At 41.3% G+C, this 12,517-nt stretch overlaps 2 protein-coding genes across 4 annotated transcripts; one reads left to right on the forward strand and one right to left on the reverse strand.

The window, feature by feature from the left end:
- Nucleotides 1-439: 439 nt before the first annotated feature.
- Nucleotides 440-7,381, forward strand: clic1 (chloride intracellular channel 1). 3 transcript variants are annotated; one of them, XM_020102498.2, is made up of 7 exons: nt 440-600; nt 900-947; nt 2,668-2,777; nt 3,129-3,254; nt 3,450-3,556; nt 3,894-4,075; nt 4,202-7,381. In XM_020102498.2, the coding sequence occupies exons 2-7, from the start codon at nt 906-908 to the stop codon at nt 4,361-4,363; spliced, it is 729 nt and encodes a 242-aa protein (XP_019958057.2). In that variant the 5' UTR covers nt 440-600; nt 900-905; the 3' UTR covers nt 4,364-7,381. The 3 variants fall into 3 exon arrangements, with proteins under 3 accessions (XP_019958057.2, XP_019958056.2, XP_019958054.2); XM_020102497.2 differs by having other exon boundaries at nt 446-600; nt 883-947; XM_020102495.2 differs by having other exon boundaries at nt 462-600; nt 870-947.
- Nucleotide 7,382: 1 nt separating this feature from the next.
- Nucleotides 7,383-10,025, reverse strand: LOC109639171 (prostate stem cell antigen-like). Its single transcript, XM_020102499.2, has 3 exons — nt 9,702-10,025; nt 8,832-8,951; nt 7,383-8,078 (listed from the first exon to the last, which is right to left on the reverse strand). Exons 1-3 carry the CDS (start codon nt 9,745-9,747, stop codon nt 7,867-7,869), a joined length of 378 nt encoding a protein of 125 aa, XP_019958058.2. The 5' UTR covers nt 9,748-10,025; the 3' UTR covers nt 7,383-7,866.
- Between the last annotated feature and the right edge of the window lie 2,492 nt (nt 10,026-12,517).

The raw sequence follows: 12,517 nt of genomic DNA on the forward strand, positions 1-12,517 counted from the left end.
GTTTGAGACAATCTGGCTTCACTTTTGGGTAGCTGTCATGTCGTCCATCTTTATATAAAGTCATCAGCCACTACTAAACTTTTGTCCAGCTTTTTAATATCTAGCACAGTTTTGGATTTATCAGCGGAGGAACCAGGTGGCCACATGCGGAACTGCAGGGCTAGCTGAAGAGGAACCCGCTCCGCAGATTCTTTGCGATAATCCGATAAAAACATTGTAAGTCATTTCACAGTGGTTGAATTATTATTAGAGGAGCAGCAAATGTAAAAAAAATAAAATAAATAAAAAACTTGACACTGGTGAACATTAATAAAAGTTCCCCTTTAACTTGTTTGGGGTCTCTTATCAATCAAACCCAGTGTCCTCCATCAGACCTCAGCCTCCAGCCTCATGCCTCTCGACCTCCTCTTCGTCCTCATCATGTCTGACTCGTTGGAGGTTTTTTTTTTTTTGGATTCTTCATCGCGAGGTCGTGGCGTCGCTCGGCACCAGGAAATGGAGGCAGAGCGGCGGTGGAGGAGTTCGTAGCTGCGGGTCAGAACTGGGAGGAGGAGACACACCGAGACCGAGACAACCGGCGACGACTTCCAGCTCCGGGAGGTATCTCAACACCCACTGTTTCAAAAAAAAAAAAACCATCGGGAAGTTTCTAAAATCTGAAACTTTCTCGTCGTTGAATCATCCGTAACATCCGGTTTCACGTCCGCGCTGCTACTGTTTTCGCTTGGTTTCCTCTCGCGGGGCTCGAACAGCGACACGGGGGGAGATTCCGCTCGAGCTCGTCAAAGTGAACTTTGTGCTTCACTCTCAGCTCGTGTCTGAGTCTCTGTCGTGCTTTCTTTCTTCTTCTTTTTTTTAATTTCCCTGAGCTGAAACTCAAAGGCTTCGTGCATCCGCAGGAGAAGATGAGCGACGCGACTGAGGCCAAAGTGGAGCTTTTTGTGAAGGTAAGAAACCAAACGAAGGAAAGAGACGCAGAAAGTGACGCAGAGACACGATGTGACTTCACTGTGTTTCAACTGCACACACACACACACACAGACACACGCGATGGTACGTGTATCTTAGTGAGGACAATCACTGACAGGATGACTTCCTTTAGCCCCTTAACTTTCCAAACTGAACCCCTCACCCTAAAACTTTACACAGCTCATTGAAAAAGTGAGGACCGGTCAAAATGTCCTCACTCTGAAAGGGGTCTATATGCCGAGAAGTGTCCTCACGAAGATACAAGTACGGGAACACACAAACCAAGTCTTAACCAAGCCTGTGGATTTGTGAGGACCAGCCGAAATGTCCTCACAATGACTATCCAACTAAAATTGTCCGTCATAAGTGTAAAAACTCAGGTTTGTACTTCTACTGTCTCTCAGTGAGGACGCTCATCGGCGTTATGCCTTCCCTAGCCTCTTACCTTAACCATCACAACTGACTGCCCCACCCTAATCCGAACTCTAACCTCGACCTGAACCTAACTCTAACCCTAATCCTGACAACCAAGTCCTAACCCTCACACAGACCTGTTTAAAGACCTGCTCCAGACCCAGAACCTCCCAAAGATATTTGTTTTCGGTGCACACACGTGCAGGAGTGTTGATGTTTCTTATCTCATCTCTGTTATGTGTGTTTATGACACGCTGGTAACTTATCTCAGCCTGTGTTTTCATATCCATGTCAGTCGGACCACCTGCGCTGACTCAACACGCCCGTAAACCTCATTAGGACTAATCGAATTAAACGCACGTTAAGATAATGGGCAGTCGACTTTAACCTATATTTAGCATGCTAGCCAGGGACGGCTAATCCCATGTTGTTTGAGCTGTTGCTCCAACATGACCAATATGTCTCCCCCCTGCCTCCCCTCGTGGTCTCACACCAGTTTCAATAATGATTCCTCTGTATTAACATGTGAACACCGCCCGCTTCTCTTTTTGCCTCTCCTCCTTCAGGGGTGAAAGATGTTGATGTGATGTCTCTATAGACCCTGTTTTCCTCCCGGTCGCCCTCCTCCGCGACACTCGATACCTGTAATTAAAAGAATATCCAAGTATAGTTTCATGTGCACTGTGGTAAAAGTAAAGAGTTTCCTGAATTAGTGTAGCTGCCACACAGGCCGCAGCACAGGCCCTGAGAGGAGGCACAGAGCGAGTGAACACGAGAAATGGCTTCCTACGGCCACACAAAGCACATTTTTACAGCTGTACAGTCATTTCCTGACAGGATGAAACGCTCCATTACTTTTGATTTATGTGGCCTCCTCAATATACAGCCGTTTTCATTATGGATTAATTGAAAAGTTCAGAAGATGGTAAAGAAAGTACATTTTCAATTTGTATCTGATGTAGTTTAAATCTTTTGTCTGAAAATCCAAAATATTTTACAGTTTATGATGTTGAACAAAGAAAAGCAGCAAAAAGTCACAGATGAGAAAGTTTAAAAAACATTTAAAAAAGCTTCTTTACAATATTTTTCTGTATTGGGTCACTTATATGAATATAAACACATATATCGGTGTTGGACATATACACACCCGACACTTCAAAACCTAAAGATATGTATTTTATTATCATACACAGCTGAAATCAACATGTGAATTGGCAGAAGTTAGTTTTAAAATCACTTGTGATGATTTCCTGATGTTATTTCATATTTGTTTTTGTTTGTCAGGCGGGGTGCGATGGCCAGAGCATCGGAAACTGTCCTTTCTCCCAGCGGCTCTTCATGGTGCTGTGGCTGAAAGGAGTCACCTTCGACGTGACCACCGTGGATATGAAGAGGTGAGAACACACTTCGCTCACCTGCCTGTGTGTGTGTGTGTGTGTGTGTGTGTGTGTGTGTGTGTGTGTGTGTGTGTGTGTGTGTGTGTGTGTGTGTGTGTGTTGTTTTATAATCCTTGCCTGTGCTGCAGGTTTGTTTTGACAAAACAGAGGTATGTCCGCTGAATTCTCCCTAACGTTCTGAGGCGTTCATTCGTTTAACAGCTGTTAAAAGATATGAAGCTACGCTGGCACGTTTTTGCCACAAACACAAGTCATTTCCTTTTTTCTTCCGTTCTTCTCCTGCTGTTAAATCCTGTATCTCCTTGGATCCCTGTCCCTCTGACCTTTTCCTTTCCCATCCATGTCCAGGAAGCCTGACATCTTGAAGGATCTGGCTCCCGGCGCTCAGCCTCCCTTCCTGTTGTACGGCAGCGAGGTGAAAACTGACACCAACAAGATTGAGGAGTTCCTGGAGGAAAGTCTCTGCCCTCCAAAGTAAGTGTTGTTTTAAGAGCTGCAATGATTAGTTGATTAACACAAAATTAATTAGCAACTATTCTGATTATTGATTATTATTATTTTATATCATTTTTCCAAACAAAAATACTGAACAGTGATTAATGACTCAAGCTTTGTATTTTGTAAAATTCCCACAAATTGAATGTGAATCATTATCTTTCCATTGCTTAGATATCCACGTCTGGCCGCTCGTAACCCAGAGTCCAACACAGCCGGCATGGACGTCTTCTCCAAGTTCTCTATTTACGTCAAGAACTCAAAACCTGAGGCCAATGAAAGTAAGTGAGGACCAATCTTTCCAATGATGTATAATTAAATGATGATCTTTAATCGACTCTGTTGTTATTTTGGTGGTGTTTTCTGTAACTAATGCAGCTGAGCTCCCCCCGACAGACAGGAAACCAGCAGGGAGCATCCGAGTTAATAACATTATGTCGTGAGCTTTTCGGCCTCACTGCAAACAGATCACCTGCTCCTCGGGTGTCGAGCCACTCTGAGTTGGCTGATCTCACAAAATTCACAAAAAAAGACGGCTGCATAGTCTGAACTCAGGGACAATTTTACTTCTTTAGCTTCGATCACATTTTGTGTCTGTGTCTGTGCTCGTGTGCTCAGATCTAGAGAAAGGCCTGCTGAAGGCTCTCAAGAAGCTCGACGACTACCTCGGCTCCCCACTTCCTGATGAAATCGACGAGAATAGCGCAGATGAGGTCACTTCCTCATCCCGTCCCTTCCTGGATGGCCAAGTGCTTACTCTGGCTGACTGCAACTTGCTGCCCAAGCTCCACATCATGAAGGTAATCTTCTGTTTAAAGCGCCGCAGCACAGGGATGGTGCCTGGGTTAAAAGCTTAGAAATCTACATGTTAAGTCTGAAACTGAAGGGTCGTGTCGTGCATGATTTATTGCCTGTGTCCACTACAGGTGGTGTGTTTGAAATACAGGAATTTCAGCATCCCTGAGTATCTAACGAACCTGTGGAGGTACCTGAAAGCTGCGTACGCCCGGGAGGAGTTTGCCTCCACCTGCCCGGTCGACGACGAGATCCACATCGCCTACTCCTCTGTAGCCAAAGCTCTCAAGTAGGAGGACGGCAGGATGCACAAGTCACACGTACACCAGCAAAAAGCCACAAAAAGCACAAAAACAACACAACACACATTCAATCTGCAAGCAGCGTGATGGCTCTGATTCTCTGTTTCTGCAGTTTTTATGTCCCTTTCCTTGTTTTTTGCAGCTTTAAAAGTTGATTTCCCCTTTTTATAATATTAGATGATTCTGATGAAGTGTCATCCTCCTGCAGTCGTTTTGTATTTGTTCTTATTTTCTAATAAAAGGGAGGTGATTGTCATTCGTGGACTAAGAAACACTTCAGCACAGGAGTCAAATTAACTGATATAAAAGTAGTGCATACCTCCACCAAGGCTTATGTCCTTTCTCTCCATGTCAAAGCAGCGTTCACCATTAATTATGTAGACTGTTATCCATATTCTTCATATCCTACTTACGACTTCTGTGTGCAGAACTATCTGCAGCATGCCGCTATCGCCCATAAAGTTTTTACCGTCCATGCAGACAATTGGTCCTCATGGTTTCAGCTGCAGTCGTGCACTTATCCTCAAGTGGCATGGGATGTAGTTCTGTCTCGTATGTTCTGTCACTCTTTAGTCTGTGTACCGTTCACGAATGGTTTCTTTCCTGACTCGTAACAACATCCGTCCACCAAGTTCGGTGATAATCCGTCCAGTAGTATCTGCGTAACCCTTACAGACAGAAAAACAAAGTGAAAACATTTCCTCCTTGTCGTTCAAAAGTTCAATCAAGATTAAAGTAATAACATATCATCTGAGGTTTTCTGCACAACTCGCTCACGTTGCTTGCAGACACACACACACCTTCACACACTTTGAACTACAGCCCTGCTTGTGTACATTTTCACCGTCAGTAGATTCACACTGCAACGTTGGAAATGTTTCTTGTTCCCTTCTCGACAACGACAGTGGCTGCAGTTAATTCTTGATTTTTTTTTCATTCACGGAGAATCTAACAGACACGAAGCTGCCTACAAGATCCGACTTTCACTAGAACCTCACAAGCGTCTTACAAGCTGATCTAGCTCTTATTTTCCGTCTCGGTATTAGGAACATATTTTTTTAAATAACGATCCTAAAAAACTCAAGTTACCAGCTCACCTGCCAAAGTGTCGTTTGTGGTTTGTCTGTAATCACAGATGCTTCACATTTGAGTTGATTATGTCATTACTGAGGGATCAAGGCCTTGTACAGTCAAAACCTTTTTTTTTTTTTTTATTAAAGCCAACTTTCATTTAAACAACGTTTTAGTCTTTGTCTCAGAGAGGAGGGGGGTGCACACCAGGTGCCACATTAGGGAGGCAGAGCTGAAAACGGTTGTAGAGACAGGAAACGGTTTCAATAGACTCGGGCTTCCTCTTTCTCTGCTCCCCCAGCAGGCGCGGAGGATTATTCAAGATTACCGAGCTCGTTTGTGATCCGCTGTCAGAGCCTCCTGCCAAGAAAGGGCTCCGCTCTGCCTGTCGTGTATGAAGTATCTTAGCGTAGTTGAAGAATCCTATGAATGAAGGAGATCGGGTCGTCAGTGGAGGAAGAGGTGAAGGTCTTTGTTGACTGCTGAAGTTTTCAGTGCAAACGCTCTGCAGCAGCTCGAGCTCTGTCATGTTCCTCATGACGGGGGGAAAAAGAGAAGTGAAATGTAAAAATGCACAAAAAAGATCTGCAGCCTTATGTTGCAGTTAGTTATTAATAATAAGAAAAAAGGCTCATGTTCTATTGTCAGTAAATCCCATGAAAAGAGTTTGATAATCATTGATAACTTAAGCGCCACCCCTCGAAACTGAAATCATGCATGTACGGTAAACGTCGCCGTTTTACTTGTGGGACTTTCTAGCCTGAAGTATTTCCAAGTACCTGACATTTCAGTCGACACCGGTTTACGATGCACTGCTGGAAATCCTTTTTTCTTTGCCACATAGATTTTTGTACTACCCGACTCTACTTTTCTACCTGAGTCTGAGATAGTTGTGTTGCTGTATGTTTCGGAACATCTCTAATAATCACTGGAGACCCTCTCAATCTTCTTCTAGCAACATCATCAGGCCAAAATTTCAAGTTGGTATTAAATGACCAGAGAATATTCCTGTCATTGTTCTTTTCATGGGGTTTGTTGACAATAAGAAAAATGCAGAATATTACAAGTTGGCGTTGACGCGTTTGCTCATAATATAACACAGTCTGTACCAGCAGCTTGTGTAGAGGATTTAATAAACTGCAGGGCACCGTGCAAATTAACACTTACTGAGGCTGTTTGCAATTAAAACATCATTTTAACCGTAGGTAGCAGTGTAGCCATCTCCCAGATCCGGGTGAAGCACATAGAAGAAATGAAACCTAAGTGCAATTTAAAGTGAAAAGACAATCCTGTGCACAGACTTTGATTTTAGACATGTGGTGTGAGCACAGTTTTAATGAAACATGTTCAACCCCCCCACCCCCACCCACATACTGTAATTCAAGTGTTGATCAAACAGAATGTTGTACTTGACTGAATTGTTGTGGATTTCATCTAGTTTCAAAAACTTTGAAAGGGATCGAGTCTGAATAATTTAATAGTAAATGTTTTTTAATATTTCTCTCTCTCCAGACAAAGAGTTTTTCATTCTCACTGTAGGACTTCATATAGTTTCAGGGACCATTTAACCTGTTGTATTCATTTATTTACATTAGTTTTGTTTTTCACTTCACTGTTTTAAACCCTCATTTTTTTTTTTAATCTTCATCTGTATCATGTATGGGACCTATATTGTGCTTTTCACTTTGTTTCCTGCTGCTTTGCATTTTCCTTCAAATATTTTAGCCTTTTGTTTTGTGTTTTTTTTTTTTACCCCCGCCTGTTTGCCATGTAGTCTGAAGCAGTTGCACTTAAACGTCCACGGGATCAACCCGGTGGTGTGGACATTAAAAAAAACAATAAAAAACATAAAACTAATAGCTCAGCAGAAATGTATTTTATACTAAAAAAAACACATTTATTAATGTCCCAATAAAAATATCTTGATGACAAAGCAAACTGTGACAAATGTGTTCTTATCTTTAATCAGAGTCATTTTGACATTGAGATGGAAGAAAGTGTCAAAAAAGATGCAAAAGAGAAATTATCTATTTAAAGCAGTGCATTAGAATCTTGTTGTTAAAAAGAGTAACTTTAAATGTTTACATGTGTTTAGAGTCTGTTCTGGTTTTAAAGTGAGCAGAAAAAGGAGAAACGTTTATATTTGTGCAGGCAGTGATGAAGATGAACAAACAGAAAGAATAATATAAATGTTTCCGTTTTTGATAGTTGTAATTCAAAAGGTGTGTAAAAAAAACTATTAAATATTGTAGCATATCTTTTTATAGGCTTTAAAATGTATTTCAGTAAATCACTACTTATTAATAATTTTAAAACTTTTTAAAAGCAGAAATGTTTCAAGTCTTCTTTCGTGCCCATGTGCGTCTTCATACATCTTCTCCAGATGATTTCTCTCAGGGCTCCTACATCTGATGGTTCCAGCTTCAGGAGAGCAGCAGAGCGAGTGCAGGCGCGAGGCAGAGAGCGACTCCTCTCCAGCTGAGGGCAGCAAAGGACACGGCACCGTTGCACAGGTCAGTGTCACAGCAGACGTTGGTGTAGTTGAATTCGAGGCCCGAGGCGTATTTCTGTCCGCTCACGTCACACTGACCGGGAACGGCACAGCTCTTCTCGTACATCATCACCTGTAGAGATCCTGTGAGAGCAGAGGGAGGAGAAGAGAAGATTGATATTAAAACAATTAAATAAAAAATAGAAATAAATAAATTAACGTTTATTTTCTCATTCGCAGTACCCATCTTGAATCAGAGGTTAGACTGACTTCAGGAGGAAATATTCTTATTCTTAAGATAAGACAACATGTTTACTCAAGTGATCCTGTGTCACGGTACAGGAAGCACCAGAAAAACAAGAAGTAGATTAATATCAGTTTCCTTTATTCAGCTTTTCATTTATAGGAAGTAAAGTCCCACCTTACTTTTTTAAAGAATACTTGGCCTTTACTTGGTGAACAGTGATGGAACTGTAGTTACATTGAAGGATTACAGCTGCTGTTCATTTCTTTGGGTCTGGGTGTAAACACATATGTTTAAACTAAAAGATTAAAGTCAGCTTTTCTCTTCAAATCCAGACGTCTGCAGAAGAAAACGAAACAAAACTGTCTTCATAAATACAGACGGTACATTTCTCAAGTCCCAGACAGTTCTCTGCACAATGAGCCTTTGTTTGCTCCTTCATGACCATCGTGCCCTCGATTCTCAGAAAATCTCCTCATCCACAAACTCTCTCACACACACACACACACACACTGACATCCATGTTCACATATATTCGTGTGACATTACCCCTTAAACCTTATTCTAACCAAACCCTGAAACCACAACTTGACGTTCAAATGTTTGGCACCCAGCATTTTAGTCCCCACGAAGCACGTAGACATGTACGTTACCTCGTTTTCCTATTGCAGTACTCGACAGGCAGCGCTGCCCGGCCGGACACTCCTGAGGAAACCTGAGGCAGTCCAGAGGAGAGATGGCGGGAAACACACATGTGTAACATTGCAAACTGGCTGATGGGAAAAATAGAAGGAATTTAAATTAGTTATTCAGAGTGAAGTTTGTCTGATTCAGGATATAAATAAGAACATAAACAAGCCAGTAATCTGGCTCCTAAAGATGATGTGTACTTTTTCAATTACCTCTAACGCAACAAATTAAATTCATGTAACTCCACTCACTCGTAGTTACCAGTTCCCTAAATGTTCCTGATTTATTTAATATAAATCCATGATTCCCTCGGAAAATGTTGAAAAATGTCCCAACTCGCAATGATAAAGAAATTAAAAACAAATTCCTGGACCCCCACCCCATTGATTAGGATCAACACCAAATGTAATGGATTCTTCTCTGACCCACACCACATGCTTCCACCGAGTTTCCTGAAAATCCATTCTTTTATTTTTGTATAATCTTGCTCAGAAACAAACGGGCAGAGGTGAAAACATAACCTCCTCTGTGGAGCTGATGAACCATAAACTCTTTAAATCCACTTGTAATAATTCCACCAGTGAGATTAAATGTACATTCCCTCCACTCTGTCCTCAAACATTAGTCTGGCGTCCATATGAACACTGAATCTTTTCAAGATGAGGGACCAGATCCACAGTCCTCGTTTTGTGCAAATGTGTTTTCCAAAGTCCATCTGTAGTAGATTTATCTTAGTAAACAAAATAAATAATCAGGTCCTCTGTTTCTTGCACAGACAACAAATTGAAGAAGAAACACTGTTTACACTATAACGGTCAATGTCAGTCACATACCTGCCAAAGGAAGACAACACAGGAAAACAACGAGAAGCTGTTTCATGATTCTTCCAGTGAGACGTCTCCAAAGGTTTTCAGATAACGCCTCCAGCTGCTTGATACAGAAAATACACAGAAAATAAAATCCCCTCCTGTCTCAAAGGTCGATCACTGAACCAGCTGCAGCTGATCTACGCCCTCAACTTGTTCCTAAACTCAATTAATTTTTCGTAAAAGTCCAAACTCTCTGCCTCGTGTTGACAATTTCCTCTTTTTTTTTTCTTGCACTTATTGTGTTGGTGCACCTCCTCACATATTATCAGCGCCCTGAGTTTTTCTTTTTCTGCCACTGTTGATTTTTCTCTCTGGTGTAATTTGAATGCTTGTGTTGTCCGGGCCGTCAGCGTCTCCTCCCTCAAACTTTAATTCAGAGTTAATTCTGATCAGCTGACGGGGAGGAAGACGGATTGAGAATGCAAATGATTTATATCTAAAACAAATTCACTCTGCAGTTTGTTTTTAATTTGTTATTAATGAGCAAACAAGAACAAAGCAAATGAGACAAGTACATTTTCTCTGTTCTCTGCTTTGACTTTGACTTTACTTGAGTATTTCCATTTTCTGTTACTTTATACTTTTACTCCCTGACAATTCTTAAACTTACTTGTCGGGATTTGTTTTTGCAGTTAACTTTCAGACAAAGACTGAACATGTGGAAAACTCTCATGCTAAGTTTCATGACCTTATAAAATACAATGCACCATTCAAGACGAAACCAAATTTAAAAATTACAACTTTAAATGTGTGATTGCTGTTAAAAGACCTTTCACTGGGTTAATACACTTAAGAAATTCTGAATTTCTCTCTAAAAATTACTGACCATTTTTTATTCACAGTCACTTAACTTGATTTACTTTAACGTGACAAGCTGAGAAAACCACTCCCAGGTACAGTTATTGTTCTTCCATCTGAATTTTGACCATAAACATTTATATTTCCAGTTATTTACAGACAGACAAAGTTTTCCTGGGAAAAATGTTATACGAACAAATTGGTGTAAAATTACTTTAGATGTAACGAGACTGTATTTTATATTGTTGTATATATACGAAGTAAAGTCAGAGTCCGAGTGAGGGAAGAGTCAGCAGATATAGAAACAGAGAGAGAGAGTCAGTTTAACTGAATTATCCTTCAGCCTGTAATGGGAGACGTGAGGCCAGCATGCAGGACAGTCTGCTGACAGCAGTCTTGTGATGGAGGAAGCCGAACGGGCTCAGACTGACTAAGCTGTTTACCACTTAATTAATTACACAGAGAAAAGCCTGAAAAAATCCTGAAGACGAGCGTGTGAGGAGGATGACGAAACCATCAGAGCTTTGAAAAGGTCGTAAATGTCGTGTAGATGCTATGACGTAATGCTGAAGTTTGTTGTTAAAGCAAACGTTTTATGAATTGAGCTAAAGCTCCTCTGTTGTACATTCTCAGAGATTCTTCTTTTTTTATTCTCACGTGGCTGAGGACAGAATATTTTTCTTAACTTCCTCGAGAAATGTGTGATCAAGAAATTTATATTTTGCTAAATGAAAGGAGGAACCAAGTTCTCTTCAGTCAGATAAAAAAAATAAAGATTAGAATCTGCATTTGTTGGTTCTCGAGCACGATGACAGTAGAAGTGAACACGTGCAAATGAACGATCAGTTTCCTCCAGTCGTCACTAATGAATCTGAAAAACTTCCACCATGTCCTCATAAATATTGACAGCTCCTCTAAAATGAAGCCAAAGTGTATTGTTGCCCCCTGGTGGCTGGGATGCAGTATAGGTCACAAATTCCACCTCCTCCATGTAAGTGGATAGGACCAAAAAAAAGACAAATATGTTTTTTATTAATTATGATTTCTATCGTTTGAGGTACTTTTTTTTTTATCAAGTGTTAATTCTTCCTGTAAGTTTGGTTGTGTTTAGTTTTTTGATGATTAAATGACCCAATCCACACTCTGCAAGATGGCGGTGTTCGTATCCAGGGTATTTTGGCTCCGTTTCTGAAAAGTGGAAGGATGTGGACTCACGTCGTCCGTCTTTATTTACAGTCTGTGTTTCAAACTTGAGTTTATGTGGGACTCCACGTCATCCATACAAACTACATGTGTTGTTGTCTCTATGAATTCATTCTAAGAAAATTCAGTCCAGTTGTAATGTGTGAGGACGGAAGTTTTCATGACATTCTAACTGTAGTGTTGTGTTTAAGTGCAGCGTGTTAAACCCAGTGAAGTGATATTTGACAGGGATGTTTTCTGTCCTGGCTGGATCTCTGTGGACAGATGGTTCTTTAATCCCGTCTGTGTCCTCTACCTCCCATCCCCCACCCCTCCCTCTCCACCCCTCAGCTTTTACACAACCCTCACATTTCTTTTACTGTTTACTGGTGATACACTGAGGTCTTTTCTTTCTTATTTTGTCACCGTGTGGCCTCCGTATCTCTGACGCTCTGTGGCTGAGCAACCTGGAGCTGCTACAATTCAGCCATTTCAAAAAGCCATCTGTTACCTGGGACGTGTTTCTGCAGGTCACCGCTGTCCAAATGTACAAATATCACATTTGCCATAAACAGGTCTGCAGGTTCATCAGACGGCACAACAAACAGCAGAGCTTCTCCTCTGGGGTCCGACGAGGGAACCTGTTTAATCTCAGTCTCTGCTGAGTCCAACGTCATGTGACCCGCATTTCCAGGAAAGCCAGATTATAATTTTTTTTGGCCATGTCACACAGACAAAAACAGACAGCGAGGGATCAGTAATACAGAGTACAGGCCTTAATCTATGATGAGTTTTATCAG

The sequence above is a fragment of the Paralichthys olivaceus genome, chromosome 20 (genome assembly GCF_024713975.1).
Source record: "Paralichthys olivaceus isolate ysfri-2021 chromosome 20, ASM2471397v2, whole genome shotgun sequence".
Lineage (NCBI taxonomy): Eukaryota > Metazoa > Chordata > Actinopteri > Pleuronectiformes > Paralichthyidae > Paralichthys > Paralichthys olivaceus.

Bases quoted from the DNA above. Each gene is read 5' to 3' on its own strand.
- clic1 (XM_020102498.2), top strand. From the start codon at position 906: ATGAGCGACGCGACTGAGGCCAAAGTGGAGCTTTTTGTGAAG. The intron at 2,778-3,128 runs GTGAGAACACAC...ATCCATGTCCAG, and splicing joins ACCACCGTGGATATGAAGAG to GAAGCCTGACATCTTGAAGG. The intron at 3,255-3,449 runs GTAAGTGTTGTT...TCCATTGCTTAG, and splicing joins GAAAGTCTCTGCCCTCCAAA to ATATCCACGTCTGGCCGCTC.
- LOC109639171 (XM_020102499.2), bottom strand. From the start codon at position 9,747: ATGAAACAGCTTCTCGTTGTTTTCCTGTGTTGTCTTCCTTTGGCAG. The intron at 8,952-9,701 runs GTATGTGACTGA...TTTTCCCATCAG, and splicing joins GTGTTGTCTTCCTTTGGCAG to CCAGTTTGCAATGTTACACA. The intron at 8,079-8,831 runs GTAACGTACATG...CTGCTCTCACAG, and splicing joins TACTGCAATAGGAAAACGAG to GATCTCTACAGGTGATGATG.